The sequence below is a fragment of the Biomphalaria glabrata genome, chromosome 9 (assembly GCF_947242115.1).
Source record: "Biomphalaria glabrata chromosome 9, xgBioGlab47.1, whole genome shotgun sequence".
NCBI lineage: Eukaryota > Metazoa > Mollusca > Gastropoda > Planorbidae > Biomphalaria > Biomphalaria glabrata.
The window spans coordinates 8,918,584-8,942,572 of record NC_074719.1 but is presented as its reverse complement, the minus strand read 5'-3'; the positions used below and the strand labels follow the sequence as shown (position 1 = coordinate 8,942,572).

The following is a 23,989-nucleotide window of genomic DNA, read 5'->3' as shown; positions in this document are numbered from 1 at the left end:
TTTTTAAAAAAAAATAGTTCTGTTTTTCTTGTTTAAAAAAAAGGTTTCTTGTTTTTGAATCCGACTTGTCATTGTTACAGATATATACAACAGCAGTAACAAAAGCTAAATATATTGTGAGAAATGATATAACTTTAATGTGTAGATCTGCGTATACAATAATGAATATATTATAGACTTTTATAATTTAACCACGAGAAGGTAATTAACACTTTGATTAACATTCCAAGCTGTATTAACTCTAATAATGAAGTCTTCTTTTATACCTTCAATAAATGTCGCTTTATTCTTTTATTTTAATAATCTACTTCTGTAAAACTGACACTGGAATCTCCTTAGTTTGAGCAAGATGGTTTAAATTGACCTGCTCGTGCCAGAACTGATGCAGGAAGCGGGTATCTGAAACATAAACGATATGTACATTTTTTTTTCTAGTAACAATGTTTCGCTTGATGTAATGCACACATTGTAAGACAGATTTCCTCACGGAAAATAAAGATTATTATTATTATGTTAGAAATGAACGAGTAGTCATTCTCTGGCGCTGCCAGGGTCGAGTTTCGCTAAAGAGAAACAAAATTCATCGTAGTCCCTTTAACAGTTTCCACTGAGGAATTTTCTAGTGATGTGGCAGGTCTGCAGCAGTACCGCCCTCTGACAGGCAACGAAGATGTTCCTAGGAATGTTAAGGGCCTTGAAGGTGTCTGTGAGGTCAGTTGTTATTATCCCCTCGGTTGATATTATTATTATTATTATTATATTGTAATGACTAAATAGAAGACTCGTAGAAGTTGGGTTTAATTAGGTATTTTCTTAGTGACGTAACAATTAAAAAGTTGAATGGAAATAGATTAGAGACAGATTAGCGGACGACTCCTAAAAGATGTACACTTTTTGTACTGCAATGTGAAAAAATTCTCATGACAGAGAGAAACATTCTTTTATAAACAGTCGTGTTTGTATATGCAAAGTTTCTCAAATGAAATTAGTTACTTCTCAAAGTGTGTGAATTTTTTGTTTGAAGAAAAAGTAAATAACTTAAAACCTACAGAATGGAGACAAGAAAAAATATATTTAAAAAAAAACAACGAAGACAGACGACATAGAACTAATAGCGGCTTTTCCCCTTTCGAGGGCCGCTTAAAAAAAGATAAATAAACAGTGTCCACGAGGTTGGATTTGCTAAACGTGTTCCAGATTTTCCTTCAGAAGTTCCGAGTTCAAACCTCCTAGAGGACAGCAGGAGATGACGTTGGGCTAGGTTTGAACGGACGACTATTAAAAAGCATTTTACTCGACCAATCAAAATTGTGTTCCTTAACGACTTATATCAAAATGCATGCCGTAGTTTAGAAGAAAGAAAAGTACTTGTTCATTTAAGTTCATTTTCCTTCTTTAAAACAAAAATTAATATGCAGATTTCAGTAAAACGATGCAGATCAATATTTCTGAGTCTATGAAAGGTAATGCCTTTGGTTGACGCACTGTAATGTGCTCACATCTATGTCTCTATATTACGAGCACGATACAAGCAGACACTTCTAAACCATTATTGCCAACTGTAAGATTTGAAGTAATGTTGGTGAAAATACAGGGGAAAAAAATTGGAAAAAAAAACTTAAAAGTTTCTGATACGTCTAAACTTTGATTTTTGTAAATCTCATTTGTGGGGGTACCTCTCTTGTGAACTCTCCAGGGCAGTAGCCACGCCTGCCCTCCATTAAATTCGGCCCTGCCCGTCTAATAAGACCTTGGCTGCGTGGAATTACGATCTCATTAATGGTGACTATTTTTATTAGAGAGATGCCAAGCAAAAACAATAACAATAATAATAAAAAAATAATTGAAAATAAAAAGAATAGAGTTAAAATTTTAAAAAAAGATGAAATGAGAAACCAACGTTTCAATTTTGTAGTTGACATAAGGAATCTCGTTGCCACTTTCTGGAAGATTCTGTGTTGGTAAAACTGTCATCGTGAAGCTGCTACAAGTGACGGTCACTGAATAACGTTGTTTGACCTGAAACAATGGAACACAGGTAAGGTGGGGGGGTCACTGGTGGTCACTGAAACAATGGAACACAGGTAAGGTGGGGGTCACAGGTGGTCACTGAAACAATGGAACACAGGTAAGGTGGGGGGTCACTGGTGGTCACTGAAACAATGGAACACAGGTAAGGTGGGGGGGGTCACTGGTGGTCACTGAAACAATGGAACACATGTAAGGTGGGGGGTCACTGGTGGTCACTGAAACAATGGAACACAGGTAAGGTGTGGGTCACTGGTGGTCATTGAAACAATGTAACCTATGTAAGTTGGGGGGGGGGGGGGGGTCGCTGGTGGTCACTGAAACAATGGAACACATGTAAGGTAGGGCTCACTAGTGGTCACTGAAACAATGGAACACATGTAAGGTAGGGGTCGCTGGTGGTCATTGAAACAATGGAACACATGTAAGGTAGGGGTCACTGGTGGTTATTATAACGTTAAAACACATGTAAGGTGATAGGTCCGTAGTGGTCACTGAAACTATGTAACACATGTAAGGTGGTAGGTTACTGAAGGTCACTGAGACAATGGAACACAGGTAATGTGAGAGTCGCGATTGAATTGTAAACTGTAATTTCCATGACACAGTAGCAGTTCAATTCAGACTTGAAATAAGAAATCATTCTAAATGTAAACAATATTTCTATTAGAATAATTTTAAAATGTATATATCGTTATCTAGTATACTAAAAGCATGTGTAGTTATTTTTTTCCTTTGGACTTAATTCCCTCATTTTGTTTTTTTCAATAGCAAGAAGCGAGATACAGACGTAATCAACACTCACTGTTAAGTGTTTAAACATCTCTCTGCCAAACATGAACTCAACTTTATCTACAGCACTAGATAAATTAGTGATAAACACACATTTGCCAATGGTTTAGAGCAGTGATACCAACCTAATTCGACCTGCGGGCCATTTTAATTTCTGACACTTGTGTTGCGGGCCACATGAACGAAAATGTACACAAAAAAAAACGAAATGAAATTTACCTAAATTTGAAGCTATTAGATTAGAAACCCGTGGGGCTAGTACTTACATTAAAGAATTTGACACATGAAGTGATTTTTTTCCCGCATCAGAAAATGGCTTAATTTCTGTACTTAAAATAAGAGCAACATTGTAGCTATCTTTGACGCCGACTCATTTTTTTTTCAGTATCACGAAGTCAAATATATTTATAAAATGTATATGAAATGTTTACAACAAATATAAATAATAGTTAAAGATGTTTTTCCTGGTCAACTAGCTGCTAAAATTAAAAGAAAACATTTCTGTTTGTTCATATAGGCTAATAATGCATTTTGTATGTAAATATCACGCACATTTTTTTAAATGGACTTTTTATGCCGCGACTTTCGTGCAGTAGCGTAACGTCACAACATGATTGGGTGCTAAACCAATTCCTTAAACTTTTTTTAAAAAATCAGATTTTATTTATTTTTTGTTTAGTGCCCCCATCCGAATAAAAGAAGATTATTTTTGTGCGTTTTGTCTGTTGGTCGGTCTGTCCGTCACGATTATATTAACAAATAACACTATAGGCTATTGTAAATCTGATTTAACCTTTAATTTTTCATTCAGAAATATTGCAATAGTTTTAAGTATCTATAATAGATTGTTCCGGATGTTTTGTGAGAAACAAATCAATGCCAATGAATATTTGTTTGCTCTTCTAACTTATATTAGATTTTATTTCATGCTTAAACGTTGCAAGAAACACATGATCTTTAATATATTGTTTCGTTTTTTAATGTAAATAGCATATAAATGCTAAATAAAAATATCTATACTGATTTATATTTCATTAACTATAAAGTTGTTCCGAATATTGTTTTATAAAAATAAATTATGTCAAATGATTGTTTGAAATCGCATAGTTGACTAATATTACACTTATATTCTTTGACACTACCTCACTATAGTTTATTTATCAATATCAATGTTTCGAACTTTTAATTTAAAACAAATTTATGTCAAATAATTTTATTTTTTTCAAAAATATCGACAGTAGGTTATTCAGGATTTTAAAATAAGAAAGTAATTTAATAGAAACGATTATTGAAAATCAATTTTTAGACTTATTTTGCAGTTAATTTTCTTGCCGAAACATAATAAAAGCTGTTTAATCAGTAAAGAATGTTCCGGATTTTGTTTCGAAAAAGAACTCGACCTACATTACCTTAAATTTCTTACAAATCGTCGCCAAAAATGATCCGAATTTTATATAAAAAATATAAAAACGCTAATAAATGTTTGAAATCCCTCTTCTAATAAATAAAACAAATAATTTTCTCATTTACAAAAATTGGTTGTTCCGGATTTTTTAATGAAAAATATTTTAACTTTATTTATGTAAAATCGCACTTCTCTCTTACACTATATTTAACTCTTTCTCTCCGTTATTATTTAACACGTTCTGACCGAATCAACGTTGGTATCGTCAGTTAGGAGAGAAAGAATTAACTTTCTAGCTAAAACGTTAGAAAATCTAATTATCGTTAATATTATGCTCCGATTTTTAAGGAAAACAACTTCCTAACACCAAATTATGGTTTGAAAAAATCTCCATAAGGCTATGGTACATCTAATTTTCAGAACAGACCATCCAACAAATTTAATTAACGGCATTTGATTAATGTGGAATTCTTATTTTCTCTCACTATAAATATATAAACATCCAGAACAATCTATTATAGAAACTTAAAACTAATGCGATGTTTCGAAAGGGAAATTAAATTTTAATCAGATTTTCAATAGCTTTTAGTCTTTTTTTTCTCGCTATTAACATAACGGACAGACAAAAGAAAAAAAAAGCGTCTTTAATCCTTTTATATATATATATATATAAGTCTAACTAGCCCATCAAATGAAATGCTAAAAGAACAAACTCGGTGCACCAATGTCAATGATCCCTCGACAAGCTGCTCGTATAGATGACATTTTTTAGTCTAACTAGGCCGTGTGACGTATTGGATTTTTTTCCTTTGACGTCATATGGAGTTAATTCTTTAAATGAAATGCTAAAAGAAATCACTCGTGCACCAATGTCTATGAACCCTCAACAAGTTGCTCGTATAGATGATATTTTTTAGTCTAAATAGGCCGTGTGACGTATTGGATTTTTTTCCTTTGACGTCATATGGAGTTAATTCTTTAAATGAAATGCTAAAAGAAATCACTCGTGCACCAATGTCTATGAACCCTCAACAAGTTGCTCGTATAGATGATATTTTTTAGTCTAAATAGGCCGTGTGACGTAGTGGATTTTTTTCCTTTGACGTCATATGGAATAAATTCTTTAAATGCTAAAACAACTCGGTTTAGTAATGTTTATTAAACCTCGTAATGTGACTCGCATTTTAGAAAGACATAATAGCTAGATTTAGATCTAATCTAGATTTTTTACACTACATCTAGATTTTTTTTTATACTAGAGCTAGATTTTTTACACTAGATCTAGATTTTTAAAACTAGATTTAGATTTAAGTTCTAATTAAAGTCATTATAGAATCTAGATCTAGAATTTCTTGGTCTAGTTTAGAATGTTTGTTGTTTTACATGTTTCGGATGTTCCTTCAGAGTTGTACGCGCAGGACTGATTATCTCTACTGTCTCGGTTTCATATCCTGCTCGAAGCCATCCTCAGTCGACCAGCGAATATGCGGATCCGACAGGGATCCGTCTCCCACGGGGGCCGCCTCTGATTTTGTGTGGCAACACAAACTCTCTTTGTAATCTTGTTCTGGTAGATTCTCATTTCATAAACACACTAATGATAAAGTTCATTGTACCAATCAATTAAGGGCCCTAACATGGGTAAAGATACATAAGTCAACCTTTTTTTTCGATGGGGTATTCTACACTTTGTGCCGACTTTTCGGCGGGCCGGATGCAACCACATTGAGGTCCGGACCTGGCCCGCAGGCCGTATTTTGGGCATCACTGGTTTAGATTGTATCGGTTAATTCTCGATTTTCCAACATGGAATCATACTATTGCAAAGGCTACACATCGGATAAACATCGGCGTAATTATATGAGAATGTAGATAAATTTCTAAACTTGAGCAGACGATCCCCCAGATGTGAGATTTTAATACTAAACCATCACTTTACTCAGCGCAACCAAGGCGGTTTTGAGTTAAAAAACCCTTACAAGGGGATTTAGCGGTTAAATCCCCCTCTTCTATAAAACAAAACAAAAAAAATGCAAACGAAAAATTCCAAATTCCAAGAGCATAAGTAAGGAAGATTTTGATTTTAAAACCCCCTCCGAAATTTTCGATAAAACCCCTCGTCCATATAAGACTAAACCATACATCAGTCACCAGATTCTATGAGCGTAGGCAAGAGGGGTTTTGTGTTTAAAGCCCCCCTCAACCGGGGTTTGCATCTAAAAAAAACATCTCTTCAATATAAAAAAAAGCAAATTACACACTCAAAATTCTATGAGCGTAGCAAATATGGGTTTTGAATTTAAACCCCCCTCCTCCAGAGGGCTTTAAATTTAAAACCCCGACAGATGAGTTTAAACACACCCCCCCCCCCTCTTTTCAGCGGTGTTTAAAGCTAAAAAAAATACTTCATCAATATAAAAAAAGCTAATTACATATACAGAATTCTATGAGCGTAGCCAGGGGTTTTAAGTTTAAACCCCCCTTCAGCAGGGTTTAAAATAAAAAAATTCCTCTTCAATATAAAAAAAACAAATTACACACTAAAATTGCTATGAGCGTATCTAAAGGGGTTTGAAGTTAAGCCCCCCCCCCCTACTTTTCAGCGGGGTTTGAAGCTAAAAATACCTCTTCAATATAAAAAAAAGCAAATTACACACTCCAAATTCGATGAGCGTAGCCAAGCCAAGGAGCGGGGTTGAGTTGAACCCCCTCTCCTCCAGAGGGCTTTTTTAAAAGTTGAAAACCCCTCCAGATGGTTTTGAGTTTAAAATACCACTACATAGAGTTTTGAGGTTAAAAGCCTCTCTCTTTAATATTATTCTTAATCAAACTACAGTAACCAACTTCTATGAGCGTAGCTAAGGGGGTTTTGAATTTGTTAAAAAAAATCTACAGATGTTTTAGTTTAAAACCCCGTACTAGATGATTTTCACGATAAAACTTCCCTTTTCGATATAAAATCTAAAGAAAACTACAGTCACCTAATTCCAAGAGCGTAGCCAAGAGAGGTTACACATTTCTACCAGTGGCTGGGCTCCATTAATAAAGTTCTCAATCAAGGAAATCCTATGCCGAACTGGGAGTCGACCCTTTGTAAGGTTGTGACAGAGCGTCGCATGAGGTTTGCGGGACATGTTCTCCGACAAAATGAATTACGCATTATAAGAGTTGCGATGACATGGAGGCTATTACGAGGAAGGCGAAAACAGGGACATCCTAGTACAACTTGGCTCCTCACTTTTATGGAGGTCATCAAAGGAGGTGGGAAGAGGCTTAAGACATTGCCAGTGACAGATGGGAAGCAGATTGCCGCCCAATGCTCCGAACGGCGCTGGAGGATCTAAGTAAGAAAGAATAGCTGATTAGGATTTTGAAATTAAAGTTTTTAATAGCAGGATAATGCACTGTAGATACCTCAGAATATGCATTTTGTTGGCTTTCAATGACTGTATTAGTGCTTGGCAGCACCTTATTGGGGGGAGCTTACAGCGCTCCCCCAGACGCCCTTGCTGGCAAGGGCGGGGAGTCTACAATTTTTCCACTAACTCCAAGAAGAACCTTATCTAGGGTACAATAAACGTCTTCCGAAAGAATAAAGGGTCATAATGTTATAAAGGTTAATTATGTACACACACATACACATATAAATATATTTTTGGCGGGAGGGCATTCCCCCCCTCCAGAAAAGAATCCTGGCTACGCCCATGGTAAAAAGTACCACTTTAGTAGGTCCTATATAATATACTGCCATTGATGGAGATTCTGTCCAAGGCTAAAGACAAAGAAGGAATGGGAAAGGGATTGTCGACAGATCTTGTGTGATGCCCGAAGGGTCCACTAGATAGGGATATAATATCTTTACCTTTACCTATCCCTTAGTTTTATTAGACCGTTGGGGCACCATGCAAGATTTGTTGACCGTTTTTCTCCATTCCTCTGTCCTTTCCTTAGTTAGAACCTCTTCCATTCTTTTATGTTGTCCTCCCATCGCTTTCTCTATCTGCCTCTACTTCTTTTTCCTGGTATTGTTCCCTGAACGAAGGTCTTTTCGAGCCCTGAAGATCTTGTAATATGGCCATAGATTTTTAGCTTGATTGTTTAAACGATAGATAGCAGGTCATCATGAGGGTCCGATCGCTGAAGTAACCCTGTCTCTAATCTCTTGGTTTGTCATGCGGACTTTGAATGTGATACCTAGGTAACTTCTGTAGCATCACAATTACATTGCTAGGATTCTCCTATCTAGCTCTGCAGTCAGCGTCCATGACTCACAAATGTGGCCATGACCAGGGAGCGCATCAGTCTGATTTTGGCGCCGAGGGCTAAGGCTTTGTCTTTCCATATTATTAATTGAAAGGGCTGCTGTGGACTGGGCAATTCGGGTCAGTAGTTCAGGTTTCGTTCCCTCGTCTATATCTTTTTTTTATTTTTACAATTACATACGTGTACTTACATTGACTCTAAATTGGGTGCACGCTGGCCATGAACCAATGAATGTTGTATCTGTCAACTTTGTGTACTTTGCATCGCATCCTACTTCTTGCTTGATGTCATCCCGTCGCAGGTTTTGAATCTTGCTAGACAAAAAATTATGAGGATATCAGGCATAATTAAACGATGAAACATCAGAACATAACTGGTTTTGGTTGACATGCATAAGGTACACAAAGAATGGTGTCAATAAATAGAAGTTAAAACCAGGAACTTTGTCTTATCAGTGTACAGTCCTCCCTACAAAACAGACGACATGAATACAAGTAACCAAGTGTTAACTTAGTCATGCATGTTAAATAGAAACAAGCTCTACTAAATCAATTTTCTTCCCGCTATCTGCTATAACGGCACTAATAAAGAGGAGCATCATATGAATTTATCCCAGAGAATGGAATTAGAAATTAGCTTTTATCTTTGTGTCTTTCTGTTTATTTCAAGGTCATGTATTTGTATTTTATAATTCATAGTTCACTGTTTAATGTATTATTTCAATATTGCTATGTAGTTTTTTTGGACTGTTCAAGCAATTTGCTCTTTCTATTTTTTTTTCAAAATAATAAACATATGAACGGGTTATCAGCATTGCTTTAAAACGGTGCTAGGTAATAGTTGTTCCATATTTATTACATGTTTTAAACATTTAGATAATAGTTGTTCCATATTTATTACATGTCTCAAACATCTAGATCAATACTTGTTTCTTATTCTGTTAAGAGAGGCTTTTCTTTTCTTTTAGTGGCTCTCGTGACTCTCTGCTATAGGTTTACACTGTCGAATGCCTTCTTCAAGTAGACAAAGCTTTTTCTTGGTGCTGGGTAATAATGGGTGTAAAGATTTACGTTTATGTTAAATCTAAAGATTATCAGTTCTGCGAGTGTTTTCCTGTATGCTAACGGTTCTCAGACTGTCAATATGCACATTCCACATTGACTTTCATTTGCGCTGCAATGTCTCTTCCGGACTCATTCTATATTGGCTAGACCTGGATGGCTGCCTGGCCTTGAGGTATGCGCGCAGGACTGTCGTTCCGACATCTCAATGGTCCCAGGTTCATACCCGTCGCGCTACTATTTCCCCCTCGTCTTGTGGGAGGTTTGAACACAGGACTTTTCTAGATCTAGGAAGTGAGCTGGAATTTGGATTTAAGTGAGCAGGATTAGCGCAACAATACGTCGACCTCACTCTCTTGTCCTAAAGCCCATCCTTTTCCGGAAGCAAGATTTGGTCAGGACGTCGTGGACGAGTTTGGGTGCAGTGGATGACCAGAGACTTTCTGTGTGTCCTGTCTTGCTCTAGAGGGCTCCACAGGACTGTGCTGGTAGTTGCCTTTCTGTCCGATTTGTCTAGTTTTGTGATGTTTTGCACAGGCCGCCAAGTCTAGACTTCACATTCTAGGCTTGACAGAACCTCAGTGTACTCAGTGCCATGGACACGTCAAATACCCTCTAGGAAGTATATTATCTTCAGAGCTGAAGGAACATCCAAATAATGTGAAACATTTTACGAACAAACATTTTATGACACGAATTCCTTTAAAGTATAAGGATAATAATGATTAATTTGTGAGTGCTTTTTTGTATGCATGGAAAACTTGCATTTGGAATCTGATAAATGATAGTAAGATTTAATCATTGATATTTAGTAGCATAATAAGCGATAGTAAAATTTAATCATTGATATTTAGTAGAATAATAGAGCCCACTATTAAAACAACGTGACTACCTGGCAGTTAAATTACTTGGAATGATATAGTGCTTCAGATTGACAAAGCCTTCGTCGTCTTCAAAAATAGTCAACAAATGGTAACGGGTCAGATTGCCATTGACTATTTCGTTAACTATGAAGGTCAGAGTCTGAAAAAATGTAAACGGCATTATTGGCTACATAAAGTACAATTATTAATAGATCTAATAGGCCTACTTGTCATATATAGTATGAAAAATAGATCTGGTAGGCTACTTGTTTTATTATAAATAATATCATGAAACTATTTTGTCAGAAAATATTTCAGAGTTCTTAAATTATGTAAGTAGTTTCCCTTTCAGGCCTTGCGATCTATAGAGCAGTTGATGTTAAGGTTGTTTATTTCTTTGGTTTACGGTTAATGAGCAGGATGTCATGTAGCCAGCAAAACGAACACCCCAACTAAAGTCAGGTATCCATTAAATTAGGGTGGATTCAATGGCGCCCTAAAAATCCCAGAATTAAAAAAAAAATATTCAATGTAATTCGAACCAAGGACCCCAGGTTCGGAAGCCAGGCGCTTAAAACCATTAAATAGGTGTTCTTTGGATAATCTATATTAAAACTAAATGTATTCATACATTCATGATTTAATGGATATGGTATATGTATATGTCAGATATGCTAGTCGTATTAACTAAATGTATATGCCAGACATGCTAGATGTATTAACTAAACGTATATACCAGATATGCTAGTTTCATTAGCTAAATGTATATGCTAGTTTTATTAACTAAATGTATATGCCAGATGTGCTGGTTGTATTAACTAAACGTATATGCCAGATATGCTGGTTGTATTAACTAAACGTATATGCCAGATGTGCTGGTTGTATTAACTAAACGTATATGACAGATATGCTAGTTTTAACTAAACGTATATGCCAAATATGCTGGTTTTATTCACCATTGGGGGATTTGTGAAATGCTCAACAATATTTTGTCTTGAATTTAATTTCAGCACTGAAGAAAACCAACATCTCACTTCGAAGTACTTTAAGTCATTATAGAACTTTTGTTCTGAGTAGTCATATTACTTAATTAGGTAATAAAAATGCTTTATGTTTACTCTCCATTGTAATCATTTGAAGTTTGGAAGTTAATGTAATCATTTGACGTTTGGACTGTAATCATCTGAAGTTTGGACTTTATTGTAATCATCTGAAGTTTGGTATTTATTGTAATCATCTGAAGTTTGAACTTTATTGTAATCATCTGAAGTTTGGTCTTTATTGTAATCATCTGAAGTTTGAACTTTATTGTAATCATCTGAAGTTTGGTCTTTATTGTAATCATCTGAAGTTTGGTCTTTATTGTAATCATCTGAAGTTTGGTCTTTATTGTAATCATCTGAAGTTTGAACTTTATTGTAATCATTTGAAGTTTGTGATTCAATTTGATTTTTATGTTTTTTTTAAGTCAGTAGATCTGTTTATCGTATCGATATGCCTACGAACTAAGGCAAGAGGCTAATGAATGTTTGCTCGTAGGTATCCACTAAGCTAATCGCAGTCGTTGACCTGATGACTTATGTTAGAACACCTTTTTTTGGGGAGGGGGGGGGGTTGAATTACATCGAGACCATGCATTACAATCATATGAGCCCATTCAATTTTATGACCAATTTAAAATAGTGCTATTCAAAACTTATACTTCACAAGTCTTTTACTAAACAATTAATTCCCCTGTACTAGTAAAACTTCTATTATAACTCGTGATGTACTAGTAAAACTTCTATTATAACTCGTGATGTACTAGTAAACTTCTATTATAACTCGTGATACACAAGAACGCAGTTTGAAGCCACATATCATTCAGAAATAATGGAACCTTTTTATTGTTTAAAATTGCAAACGCTTTATTATTTAGAATTTTGTATTGTATTATGCATGCTAATAAATTTCACGGGTGCAAAGTTTATGTCAGTGCGTGTAAACAAAACAATAAAAAACACATGAACTATTTGAACTAAAGAAATACGGGCGAGATTTATAACAAAGTGTGTGGGAGCGTTGTAATGCGGGCTGTGCCATTGCAGTGTGCAAAAAAAATATATATATAAAAACAAAATGGAATAGACTACGGTCCACAATTTGAACTGGGTGTTTTGTCTTAATTTCCTTTCTATTTATATAGATCGCAACCGTAGCGAAGTACGGGTATCAACTAGTATATACATATGACGAATTATGTATACAAATACTGAATGGAAGATGTAAAGTGATGACACTTTTGAATGGATAGAACAAGCTCAGCTAGAATTATAGGGCCTACTTTTACCTATCCCTTAGTCTGTTGGACCGTTAGGGCACCTTGCAATATTTGTCGACCGTCTTTCTCCATTCCTCTCTGTCTTTTGCCTTGGATAGAACCTTTTTTAATGGCAGGCCCGTCCATTCTTTTATGTTGTCGTCCCATAGATTTCTTTGTCTGCCTCTTCTTTTTTTTATGGTACTGTTCCCTGAAGAAAGGTCTTTGCGAGCCCCGAAGATCTTGTAATATGGTCATAGATTTTTAGCTTGCGTTTTTTTACGATGGTTAGCGGGTCATCATGGGGTCAAATCTCTGCAATCTCTAATCTCTTGGCTTGTGATGCGGTCTTTAAATGTGATACCTAGAATCCTTCTAAAGCATCTAATTTCCACTGCTAGGATCTTCCTCTCTAGCTCTGCACTCAGCGTTCAAGACTCGAAAGCATATAAAAATGTGGCCATGACCAGGGAGCGCATCAGTCTGATTGAATTATATACAACGAAATACACCTTAACTCTTTCTCTCCTAACTGACGATACCAGCGTTGGTTCCACCAGAATGTGGTAAATAATTACGGAGAGAAAGAGTTAAAATACATCCCACAAAATAGCCTACCACGGAGGAAAATAAAAAGTACAACCAGCATTTGTCACGGCCTGGTTTTTGTTGTAGGCGTGATGACGCGAATGTCTCTGTGTGTTGTAGATACCTCTTCTGGTACTACTATAATGTTCTTCTTAACTAAATACTTTCTTACACGCACTAGATTTGCAGGTGCGTGAGAACACTAATATAGTAAACTCTCCAACGACAACATTTAGAATTATTAATAAACACTCTGGTAGCAGACATTACATATAAAATATATAATCACAAAAGATACTGGCGACTTCAGCCATCACAAATCATATGTCCATGAGGAATATATTCTGAATGCAAATCAATTATAATAACTTAAGTACATGTACATTACTCCACTGTAAAAGATATCCATAACACTCCTCTCGCTCTGAGAGTCTAAGATCAACTGAATGAAATCAGCCCGTGGTCAGTTTCAACCCCAATATTTCCTCGTGCATTAGCACGAAGTAGTTACAGGACCACTACATCACTACTAGTTCACCTTGTGTCACAGCGGTTCTAAAATTAGTGTGTGACAGCATGTAACTATGGTTCGTTAGAATATATCGACGTCACAAAGTGACATTAATATTAACTTTTCTCAATCAACTAAAATCATTGACTCACATTATTATTAAACTACAGCTGAAATTTTGTTGTGTTTGGGTTTTTGTTGGTGGTTGTTTATTAGCTTTTTTTGTTGAGTTTTTTTTTTTTTCATTTTTTTTTAGGGATAGACGATGGGAGGGTGCTAAGTGATGAAAGGCATGGTTTCCGAAACGAGTGGTCTCCATGGCGAATCCTTGTGATGATTGGGATTATGGTAAGTAAAGGCGATTTGTCATTGTGCTGGCCACATGGTACTCTTGTTAACCTTAGGCTATAGAAACATATGACTTTGACACCATCAGCCCTGTAGATCGCAAGGTCTGAAAAGGGAAACTTTACTAGTACTGCTAAATGAACTATGAAATCAACTAAAATGATAGGATCATCAATATGATTCTATAAGATTATACGCGCTCTCCTTAGTGGGAACATTTATAAGTCAGTTTAAAAGAGAATAGGTTTTGGTAGCATCTTTAGTCAAATGTCCATATCTAAAGTATTAAATCACTCAGCAAAACGAGTCATTAACTTACACCAACAAAATACATACCGGTTGTAAAGCTGCGACCTCAACGGGGGTTACTTTAAAAATCAATGAGTCACGAGGTTCTTCTTCTTCTATGAAGGCAGACTCCGCTTTCACTTGTTTGGCATTACTGAATTTACCACTCAGCATGGAGGCGAAATTTAAAGCCTTCAGAGTTGGCTCTGAAACGTGAATGGTATAACCATCAACTTATTGAAAGAGATGCTCTTTTATTTCACAATTTATTTTGTATTGCAATGAGTAGATAATAAAGGCATGTTACTAACTGAAAAGCTCATTAAGATTTTTTTTTTATTGAATAGAATATTCATTGCGTTACGTCCAGCCTCTTCTGTGTACTTGTGTATGAGGGGTGGGGTCTCAAGTAGAAGGTTTACTGCGGATTTTAAGCGATCAGCAAACACAAGTCTTTTAAGTCGAGATTGATATTGGTTATTAATTATAAATAAACATAAAATAGGTGATAATAAAAATTCAACTAACCTCTAGATTCTGGGTCAGAGGACTGACCTGAAACTAGCACCAGGCAGATAAAATGGAAAATCTGAGCGCTCAGCATTGTGCAAATTATGTTTAAGTATACTCAGATAATTCTTCTGAAAAAAAATCTGGCAAGTCTTAAAACAATGAGAACAGAATTTTGAATTCAACGTGGACTATAGAAACAGATTTTGGTTTCAAATTTTTATAGTACTGTTGTTCCTTTAATAAAAACCAGTGAGTACTTTTAAAAACTTAATAATGTAACAATATAATAGGGCCTACAGAGAAAAACATCAGAAAATGAGACATTTTCTAAGCAAATAGACAAAATAAACAATGTCAAAGTTGCCAAATTCAAAGATCACTATTCTCAATATTTGTTTTTATGTTCTTCAAGCAAAAGAGCTTTAAAATTTGATTCTCCGTGCTAAAGAGTACACTCGACGTCTCAACCAAAGAACTATACATATCATATATATAAGATAAGAGAATTTGTATTGATCTAATCGAATGGAAATTCAGTGTGACTACAATTGACAACCTCAGCTTTACTACTGTACAATTACAATATAGATGATAATAGGAACAACATTCACACACGAAACGCATACACACTCATAGCCAGCGCTTTATAAATATATATAGTGTTGTAACCCTGTTCCCCCCTGACTAATCATTTTTTCCACGTTCGAAGTAGGGTGGTTTTTGTTTATGATGTTATATATATATATATATATATATACATATTTTGCCACACTCAGGGCAAGCATAACCGTTGTCCGCAGGTGGTCGATTTAGATTTTCATTTCGCCGTCTGCGTCTGTCCTCGGCAACGGATTTTCTTTTGGTCTCAAATGTATATCACGCGGACTTTGTGAGTGACCTCCAGCTGTCTCGTTCTGAGGCCGCATGCCACCAGGTGCTTTCTTCTATGTCAGCTAAGACAAGTTGGCGCCTAAGCTGGTCTTTGAAGCGTTTCCGTGGGGTGCCTCTTTAAGTCAACCACCTTTTAGCTCACCAAAAAGGACTGCCTTTGGCATAAGCTCGTCCCCCATACGGAATACGTGCCCTGCCCAGCGTAACTCTCGGACCATTAGAAGTCCCTCTATACTATCCACACCGGCGTTCGCAAGGACATCGCTGTATGTAGTGTGGTCTTGCCACCGTGATGGAGCGCAAGCATCTTTGTTGAAAGCGCTCAAGTAGTCTTAGTTGTTTTCTGTATACTGTCCATGTCTCAGATCCATATAAGTTGGTTGTGAGAACCATCGCCTGGTAGACATTAATTTTTGTAGGCTGGCTGAGCGATTTATTCCGCCAAACTCGCGCCTGAAGGCGTCAAAAAGCGCTACTGGCTCTGGCCCTGACCAGACGGTTATCAACTTCCCTTGAAAGTGAGGCGTCATTTGATACTATTCTATCCAGATATGTGAAGTGGTCTACCACGTTAAAGGGCTGTCCGTTTATGTTTATCTTTGGGGCTGAGTATTTTTTATTGGGTGACTTCTGGAACATGACTTCTGTTTTCCCGAGGTTTATAGATAAACCGAAAGAGGCGGCAGCGTATGCAAATTCGATGACCGCGTTCTGGAGATCATGTTCATTGTGGGCTGGCAGGGCGCAATCATCGGTATATATATCAGTGTCACAGTCTTAGTTGACATTGCATGATCTAAAGTTCACGTCATGTTAAGAGTTTAAAAGACACGTGGAATTCCTGATGTAGAAAACAGGAAGTAGAATGAATAAAGTTGACTTGGAGTTCAGTCAAGTCAAGTCAAGTCAGTAAGGTCTTGCTCCCGGTCCAGGGAGGTTGGAAGTTTCTTCCTGGACTGGTGTATATATGTATATAACATGATTGTTGTTTAATAATATTTGAGAGTTGATTTCATTATGTGCTTATTGAATATTAAGGTATTATTCGTATTTCAATGGATATCTATAGTTGAAGCTCCAGTGTCACTAGTAGTAATTGTTCTTATTGTTACCCGCTGAGATGCGGACGTGATTGATACATTTGATACCGCTGCTATGCGGATAGGATTGTTTATTATTTCTTGACTTGTAGCACTAACAAGGAGTGCAGTGTATTATTATTTTAGTAAAATAAACTTCATGTTGTCTGCTGAAACGGACTTAGGTCAGTTTGTACTATTTGTCTTGTCCCGTGTCTAGAGTACTTCAGGAAGCAAGAACCCAACATTACACCACTCAACGTTCATTGACAATCAGCCTATAAAGTTTATTAAAATATGTCAATTATCTCTGTGTAGTTTTTACACCGGATACACCACTAATAATGGGTTGGCCTCCATGTATGAAAATCTCTAGTGAAATAAAGTTAAAAAGAAAAACTTCTCCAGCCCAAATGGCTGTCCACAGAACTGTTCCTGAGTCCGAAGTAACATTTTCAAACACACGAGATATGCTGTTAAAACTCATAGACTAACAATGTCCGTGTTGATGTAGTTATACTTTGTATGTTCAAAAAAAAAACAAAAAAACAGACGGATATCTTGGCAACTAAAGAGACACTGAAACTAAGCTTTGGCCCCGCAAAAAGAAATATAAATGTGTACCTTATTCTGTTCTGGAAACCTTTAAAATGTCTCAGCGGTTGGTCTAAAAACTAAAAAAGAGAAAAACACTACACTTCGGCTTCAAGATAAATGTGAGCTAAATTTATACATGTTTTCCCACACCATTATCTGAAAGGACGGGAGGGGGGGGGGGGGGAGGGGAAGTACTTAATAAGATATAAAAAAAAATAGGGTGGTTCTCAAAGCTTTACATAATTGCGCAATATCAGAACAAAAGGGAAACTATTATTATTATTTTTTATTATTATTATTTCATCGCGTCAATAGATCATAAGTGCAATAAATAAATTAAGTATCTTATAACACTTGAAACCAACTATAAGTGCAAATGTTATCTGGTTAATTGACCAGCCTTTTGGTGTCAAGGTAGAGTTCCTACAAGGCTTGTATCAACTCATTCTGTTTATTTGTCTGATACAAATTTTCAGCATGTTATTTCTCCCACTCCCCATTCTTGGACCAAGTTAAAATTTTACGCAATTAGTCATTGTTCCTAACAAAACTTGAATCTACACACAAAAAATCCTTTAATAATTAAGTTGTAGTTATAAATCTTACAGTATTGAGATTTATGGCTATAAATGTGTAGTTTTTCTCCTTAGATAAGCTTTGTTGTTTTATAGTATTTTTGTATATTTTGCTTCTTTCATATTTCTTTAGTTGGTTTGTCCCTCCTCTCCCCAGCGTGTGGAAGGAGTTAACTGGTAGAGAAATATAGAAATGGAAAGACCTGTCATTGAATACAATTCTCTCCAGGGTAAAAGAGGAATAGAAAAAGACAGATCAACGGTTCGACAGACTAAGGGATATGTGATGGTGAAGATATTAGATGTAGCGAAATCGTGAAACATCAAAACGTCCCTTCACTGTATCATCTCTTGTGGTGTAACGGTAAGTGGTGTCATTTAAACAGTGTTAGTAGAATAATGTAAAGGGTTAAAGTTTAAGCAATGTTTTAACATTTGCTGTGAGTCTTATCGTTACCGTATTCTAATTTAGGCCTATGCATCACATCTGCATGGCTATGCAAGCTTATGTATCATCTGGCGGTATTTAAATAGGGTTATTAGAGATGCGCCAACATTATTTTGAATTACGATCAGGATTATGAAAATTATGCAAATTTATTTTATTTTATTTATTTTTATTTTGAATATTTAGTTAGCTATGTTGTTGTTGTTGTTGTTTTTCCATTTAGCTAAGCAAACGCTTTTATTTTATCAATCAAGAAGGAGTGGGAAATTCTTGGGCTTTATACTGAAAATCAGCTAAGATCAAACGAGTTTAGTAGGCTATAATAGAATTTTAAAAAATATGTGATGAGGCTTGAGAAGAAGAAGAAGAGATTTACTCAGCAATCTAATATATAGTAATATAATTCAAGCGATCGTCGGAATATTAAAAGAAATATCTTCATCGGCCAATAGTAATATTTATTGAAAACACTTTTAAATTGCTGGATTATTTAGGGCACTTCTGAGTCCACCCAGCTCTAATGGGTACCTGACATTAGTTGGGGAAAAGTCTGAAAGGGTCTTTACAGTCCACTAACCTCGCCGATGACATAATGTTGAGCATTTTTACAAAGCTTATATCAACTCATTATGTTTGTCTGTCTGTCTACCTGTCTGTGTGTACTTTGTACATGTTATTTCTCTCACACCCACTATCGAATCAATCTGAAAATTTTTACAAAATTATTTCTTTTTCCTGGCAAATAAAAATCTGTAAAAAAAAAATAAAAAAATAACCAATTAGTTAACAAGATATTGGTAATTACTTTGGTATCTCAAACAAGGGAAAGAAATAGTACTTGACTGTAGTGGTAGTATAAGCTGAATAAGTCTCCTATATAAATTGTCGTCTGAGGCTTATTACAAATTTTCATTTTGCTTTTTTTTTTATTCCTATTGTTGTTAGTGAACAACTTTTGTTTATGAAGCGTATATCAACTCACTCTGTCTGTCTGATAAGGATACAATATTTTATACGATATTTATCCCACTTAGGTGAAAGCTGGGATTTTTAATTTCGGGATATTTTGTTGTTGCCCCTGAGTCCACCCAACTCTAATAGGTACCTGACTTTAGTTGGGGAAAGTAAAGGTGGTTGGTCGTTGTGCTGGCCACATGACACCCTGCTCGTTAACCATTGGCCAAATAAACAAATGACCTAAACATCATCTGCCTCATAGATCTCTACTAAATGTCAAATGGCAAGACAAAATACCTGATACAGAAGTCCTTCGAAGAGCGTGTCTGCAAAGCATCCACACAATCCTGATGCAGTCCTAGCTGCGATGGGCAGGTCACGTCTACAGAATGGAAGACCACCGCATCCCTAAACGACTCTTGTATGGCCAACTAAGCGAAGGAAAGCGCTCGCAAGGTGGGCAAAGAAAGCGCTTCAGGGACACCCTTCTCTGAAGGCGTTCATCATAGACCCTGGCACCTGGGAGACAGAGGCACATGACAGAGCATCATGGCGTCGCGCTGTGAAAACTGGCGAACAGGCTGCTGATGAAAAAAGAAAAACGCTGGCAGAAGAAAAACGCCAGAAAAGAAAAGCAAGACAAACGACACTAGCTCCAGCTGGAATAACCTGCCCAGTGTGCGGCCGAACATTCCGGGCTCACATAGGTCTCACCGGCCACATGAGGAGGCATAAAACCCCAGTGCAAAGCCCTCAGCCCCCTGGATGACAAAGTGGTCATCATCGAACCACGATGGACGAACTATATATATAGATCTCTAGGTCTGAAAGGTAAACTTTACTTAATTGATTGAATAATTGGTTGATTCTTTGTATTGATTCGTGTTTTGTAAGGTACCAAAAAATAATTGTGTAAACTTTCAAATTGATCCGAGAATGGGAAGTGGGAGAAATAACGTGTTCAAAATTTGTACTAGACAGACAGACACTGTAAGTTGATATAGGCTTTGTAATAATGCAATGATCTAATTAAGGTTGGACCAGTAGCCTAGCACAAAGATTACATACATATTAATAAGCCTTCAAATACTAGTCACATAAACCCACGCATGCATTTGTTCAGTTGTCAACGCATTGTCAAGCTTTACATATTATAAGGATGATTACGCATGGCTGCCCATCATTATCATATAGAATGCAATTTGAAAATAATTGTAATGCTATCGTCTGTGGATTCAATTTCTGAACACATGCAGGCTATTTATCTTGAAATTTTAAATTATATCCATGGTAATAAAGCATATAATTTAAAATTTAATGTTAATACATGCAGTAAAAAAAAATAACATTGTATAGACCACTGAATCCCGAAGGGGTCTATTCAGGCCAACCAGGGGTCTACGACGATTTCCAAGGGGTCTACGGGAAGGAAAAGGTGAATTGGGGGTCTATGAGATGTAAACGGAAGTTTACGCAAATGTTTGTCATTTAAAAAGCTCGTGACTATAATTGTGATTTTACCTTACTGGAATTGTTGATAAGATTTTGTTTTGACACTGTTTGGAAGTTCTTGGATGCCAAAGATCGAATAATACAAAATAAAGAAAAACCGAATCCAGTGGAAATTGGACATTGTCTTGTTCCGTGACTTCAATGAGGTTAACTTGCACGTGATTTTAATTTAATTTTGTATGTTTGGTCTTCACCTCACTATCATTAGAAATCAGTTTTAAAACAATGAAGTTAATAAATATTCAAAATTGTAAGGGGCCTATCGAATACCGGAAAATTTGGCAAGGGGTCTAAGAGACCCACTGGTCTAGACATTTTTACATAAAATAGGCTGCCTTCTCAACTGTGAACTACTGGGAATATCCAGCCATGGAGTTCTCCAAGGGGAGAAAATTAATGTCAGGGCAGATAATAAACAGCAAGGAAAATCGAAATGATGAAATAAAAAAAAAGGCTTATCGTTCTTTAGGAAGAAAATGGCTTCGTAGTTGCAAATGAAAGTGTTCACAATAAATGGTAGAGTTATAGTTCTTAAACCATGACACAAGACTACAACAACATCGAGAAGTTTGAACGACCAGGTTTCACAGCCCAAAAGCTTTCTGGCAGTGTCGCACAATTTTATCACTGCATTAATAATTATTATTAATTTATTTAATCCTTGTTTTTTTTACCCTTTCTAAGTCCAATTTTACCCCTAAACCTTTTCCTCTTCTCGCTAGATTTACTTTCCGACATATACAATTACGTTTGTCATGTTCCTTGTCTTATCTCCCCTTCTCTTAATACGAATGTCAAACCACATTTGGTACTCACCAGTTTACCTTTATCTATCAACCGTGTTTACTCAATATCTAGAGGAAAACAATCTGCGCTCCTTTTATCTTGCGAGGAAGCCAGACTGTCCCTTCCCCTTTTTCTAGACCCTGAGCCCACGTCACGCTTGACCTCTAGCCAGGTGTTCTTAATACCTCATTGGCAAATGAGTGGGAAGAGCTAATCTTGACCGGAAGTCACATTATCTATCGTGACTTATCACGCGATCTATCGCATGCTGTCCATCCCAATCCCTATTTCCAGCCAAGCGGTATATTAGGCTCTAGCTTCTCCACTCGCGAGCAGACGCCACATTTTAATTAGAACGTTGAGGGGCGTTCATTTACAGACCCAATTCCTTGTGCTCCCTTAAACTTGTTCGTATCACTTGGACCTTGTGCCTGATTGCCATTGGCGACACCAACTGGTTCCTATTACTTGGACTTCCTGCCCATCACAGAGTCCCCACACTTTCTGTTTTATGCGGAATTCCTGCGGGTGCTACGGGATCCGAATCATCGATTCCTCCCTGCTACTATATCGGAATCCCCATTAGCCCTCCTGGCTCAATACCACGACTTTTAGAACTCATGTTCCTGATGAACCCACCCTTAACTCCGTGGAATCTTGGCATCAGCGAACACTGAGTACTAAGTTTAGCCGAAGTCTATTCTCAGCACCTGCAGCCAGCCTAATCATCGTTGATTTTCCCCCACCCCCGCTGTGACACTCCCACTTCAAGGACAACATAATAGCGGAGATACCGTAGCCAATGTAAGAAAACTATAAAAGTACACACACAAATTATTCTGCATATCAGGGAAACGAATCAAACATTTTAAAACGTCACAAAAAAAAAGTAATATTATATATTTTCTATTAGACAATACAACAAGTGACTGTAAGTGAACCGTGCACACACCGGAGTTGATGAGAAAATAATTGTCTTCATTATAATTAATAGTATTGGCAAAGTCAGCTTTTATACGAGGTGGTTATTTTTGGTTTTTCTTTGTCTTGAATATTCACCACCTAGTAGGCCTATCATCTAGATGTAATATGTGAGCAAATAAACAACAAAAAAACAACAACATCGGACCTTAAAGTACACCCCAACTTGGTATCCAATATCACCCACAGGGTAAAACACAGAAAAGATTGTTATAACCATATTGCTGTTCTGATAAGAAATTAAAAACTGTTTTATTCTTAATATTTGCTCATGTATTCATTATATAACAAATATAATATGATAGCTTACATTTCAAGCATTTAGACATTCTTTTTAAAAATGTGATGTAATGTAAAGAGAACCACCAAATTTTCTAAAAAAATTTATTCGACTAATATTGCAATTCACAATGGAATTTAAATTGCGAATGTTATTTCTTTGCTCATAAGTTTCGTTTCCACTTCCCGAATATCATATAATACCTCAAATGCTCATATTACCCCACTTTCCCCTACTATATTTATGTACTTACGTACTGTTAAAACGGGAAAAACATTCTACAGCTAGAAAGCTCTCTTCGCTACAAGAACAATGCAGGAACTAAGCGTGAAGTAAATACACACAATATTCTAACAACAAAACACGCCTTTTTTTTTTTTTTTTTTGTATTTATTTATTTTATAATTAAACTAGTTAGAATATTTTTTTATGTAAACGCCCCTTTTTAAAGTTGGTAATATCAGAATATTTTGTTATAAAAATCTGGCTATGCCTATACAAAATTGTGACTAAAAATATTTTGAACGTTGCTATATCTAGATTAATCATCATCTTTGCTTGTGTCCGATAAACCCAGAGAATCTAGAGACAAGAACTAAATCTATATAGAATCTAGCTCTAGTCGACTCTAGACTAGGACAAGATCTAAGATAAATCTCAACTCAAGTCTAGCTGATAGATCTAGATCAGGGGTCGGTAAATTACGGTGCGGGCCAGTCTTTTAAGCGGCCTGCGGACACCTAAAGAAATCAGGTGTGCCCACAGGATATACATATAAAAATGCAGATATATTTAAAAAAATAATTTTAAATATCTATATAAATTTTAGAAAGTTCTGATTCTTATCACTTATCAGAAGAGGCTAATGTCTCTACATGTCATTCTAAAAAGTTTAAATTAAACGAAGATTATTCTTATTGGCAA

At 36.2% G+C, this 23,989-nt stretch overlaps 1 protein-coding gene across 1 annotated transcript; it reads right to left on the bottom strand.

Moving 5' to 3' along the window:
• Positions 1-7: 7 nt before the first annotated feature.
• On the bottom strand, positions 8-15,108 carry LOC106063633 (uncharacterized). The gene is made up of 6 exons (XM_056042312.1): positions 14,975-15,108; positions 14,495-14,652; positions 10,442-10,572; positions 8,679-8,802; positions 1,901-2,019; positions 8-399 (listed from the first exon to the last, which is right to left on the bottom strand). The coding sequence occupies exons 1-6, from the start codon at positions 15,048-15,050 to the stop codon at positions 336-338; spliced, it is 672 nt and encodes a 223-aa protein (XP_055898287.1). The 5' UTR covers positions 15,051-15,108; the 3' UTR covers positions 8-335.
• Between the last annotated feature and the right edge of the window lie 8,881 nt (positions 15,109-23,989).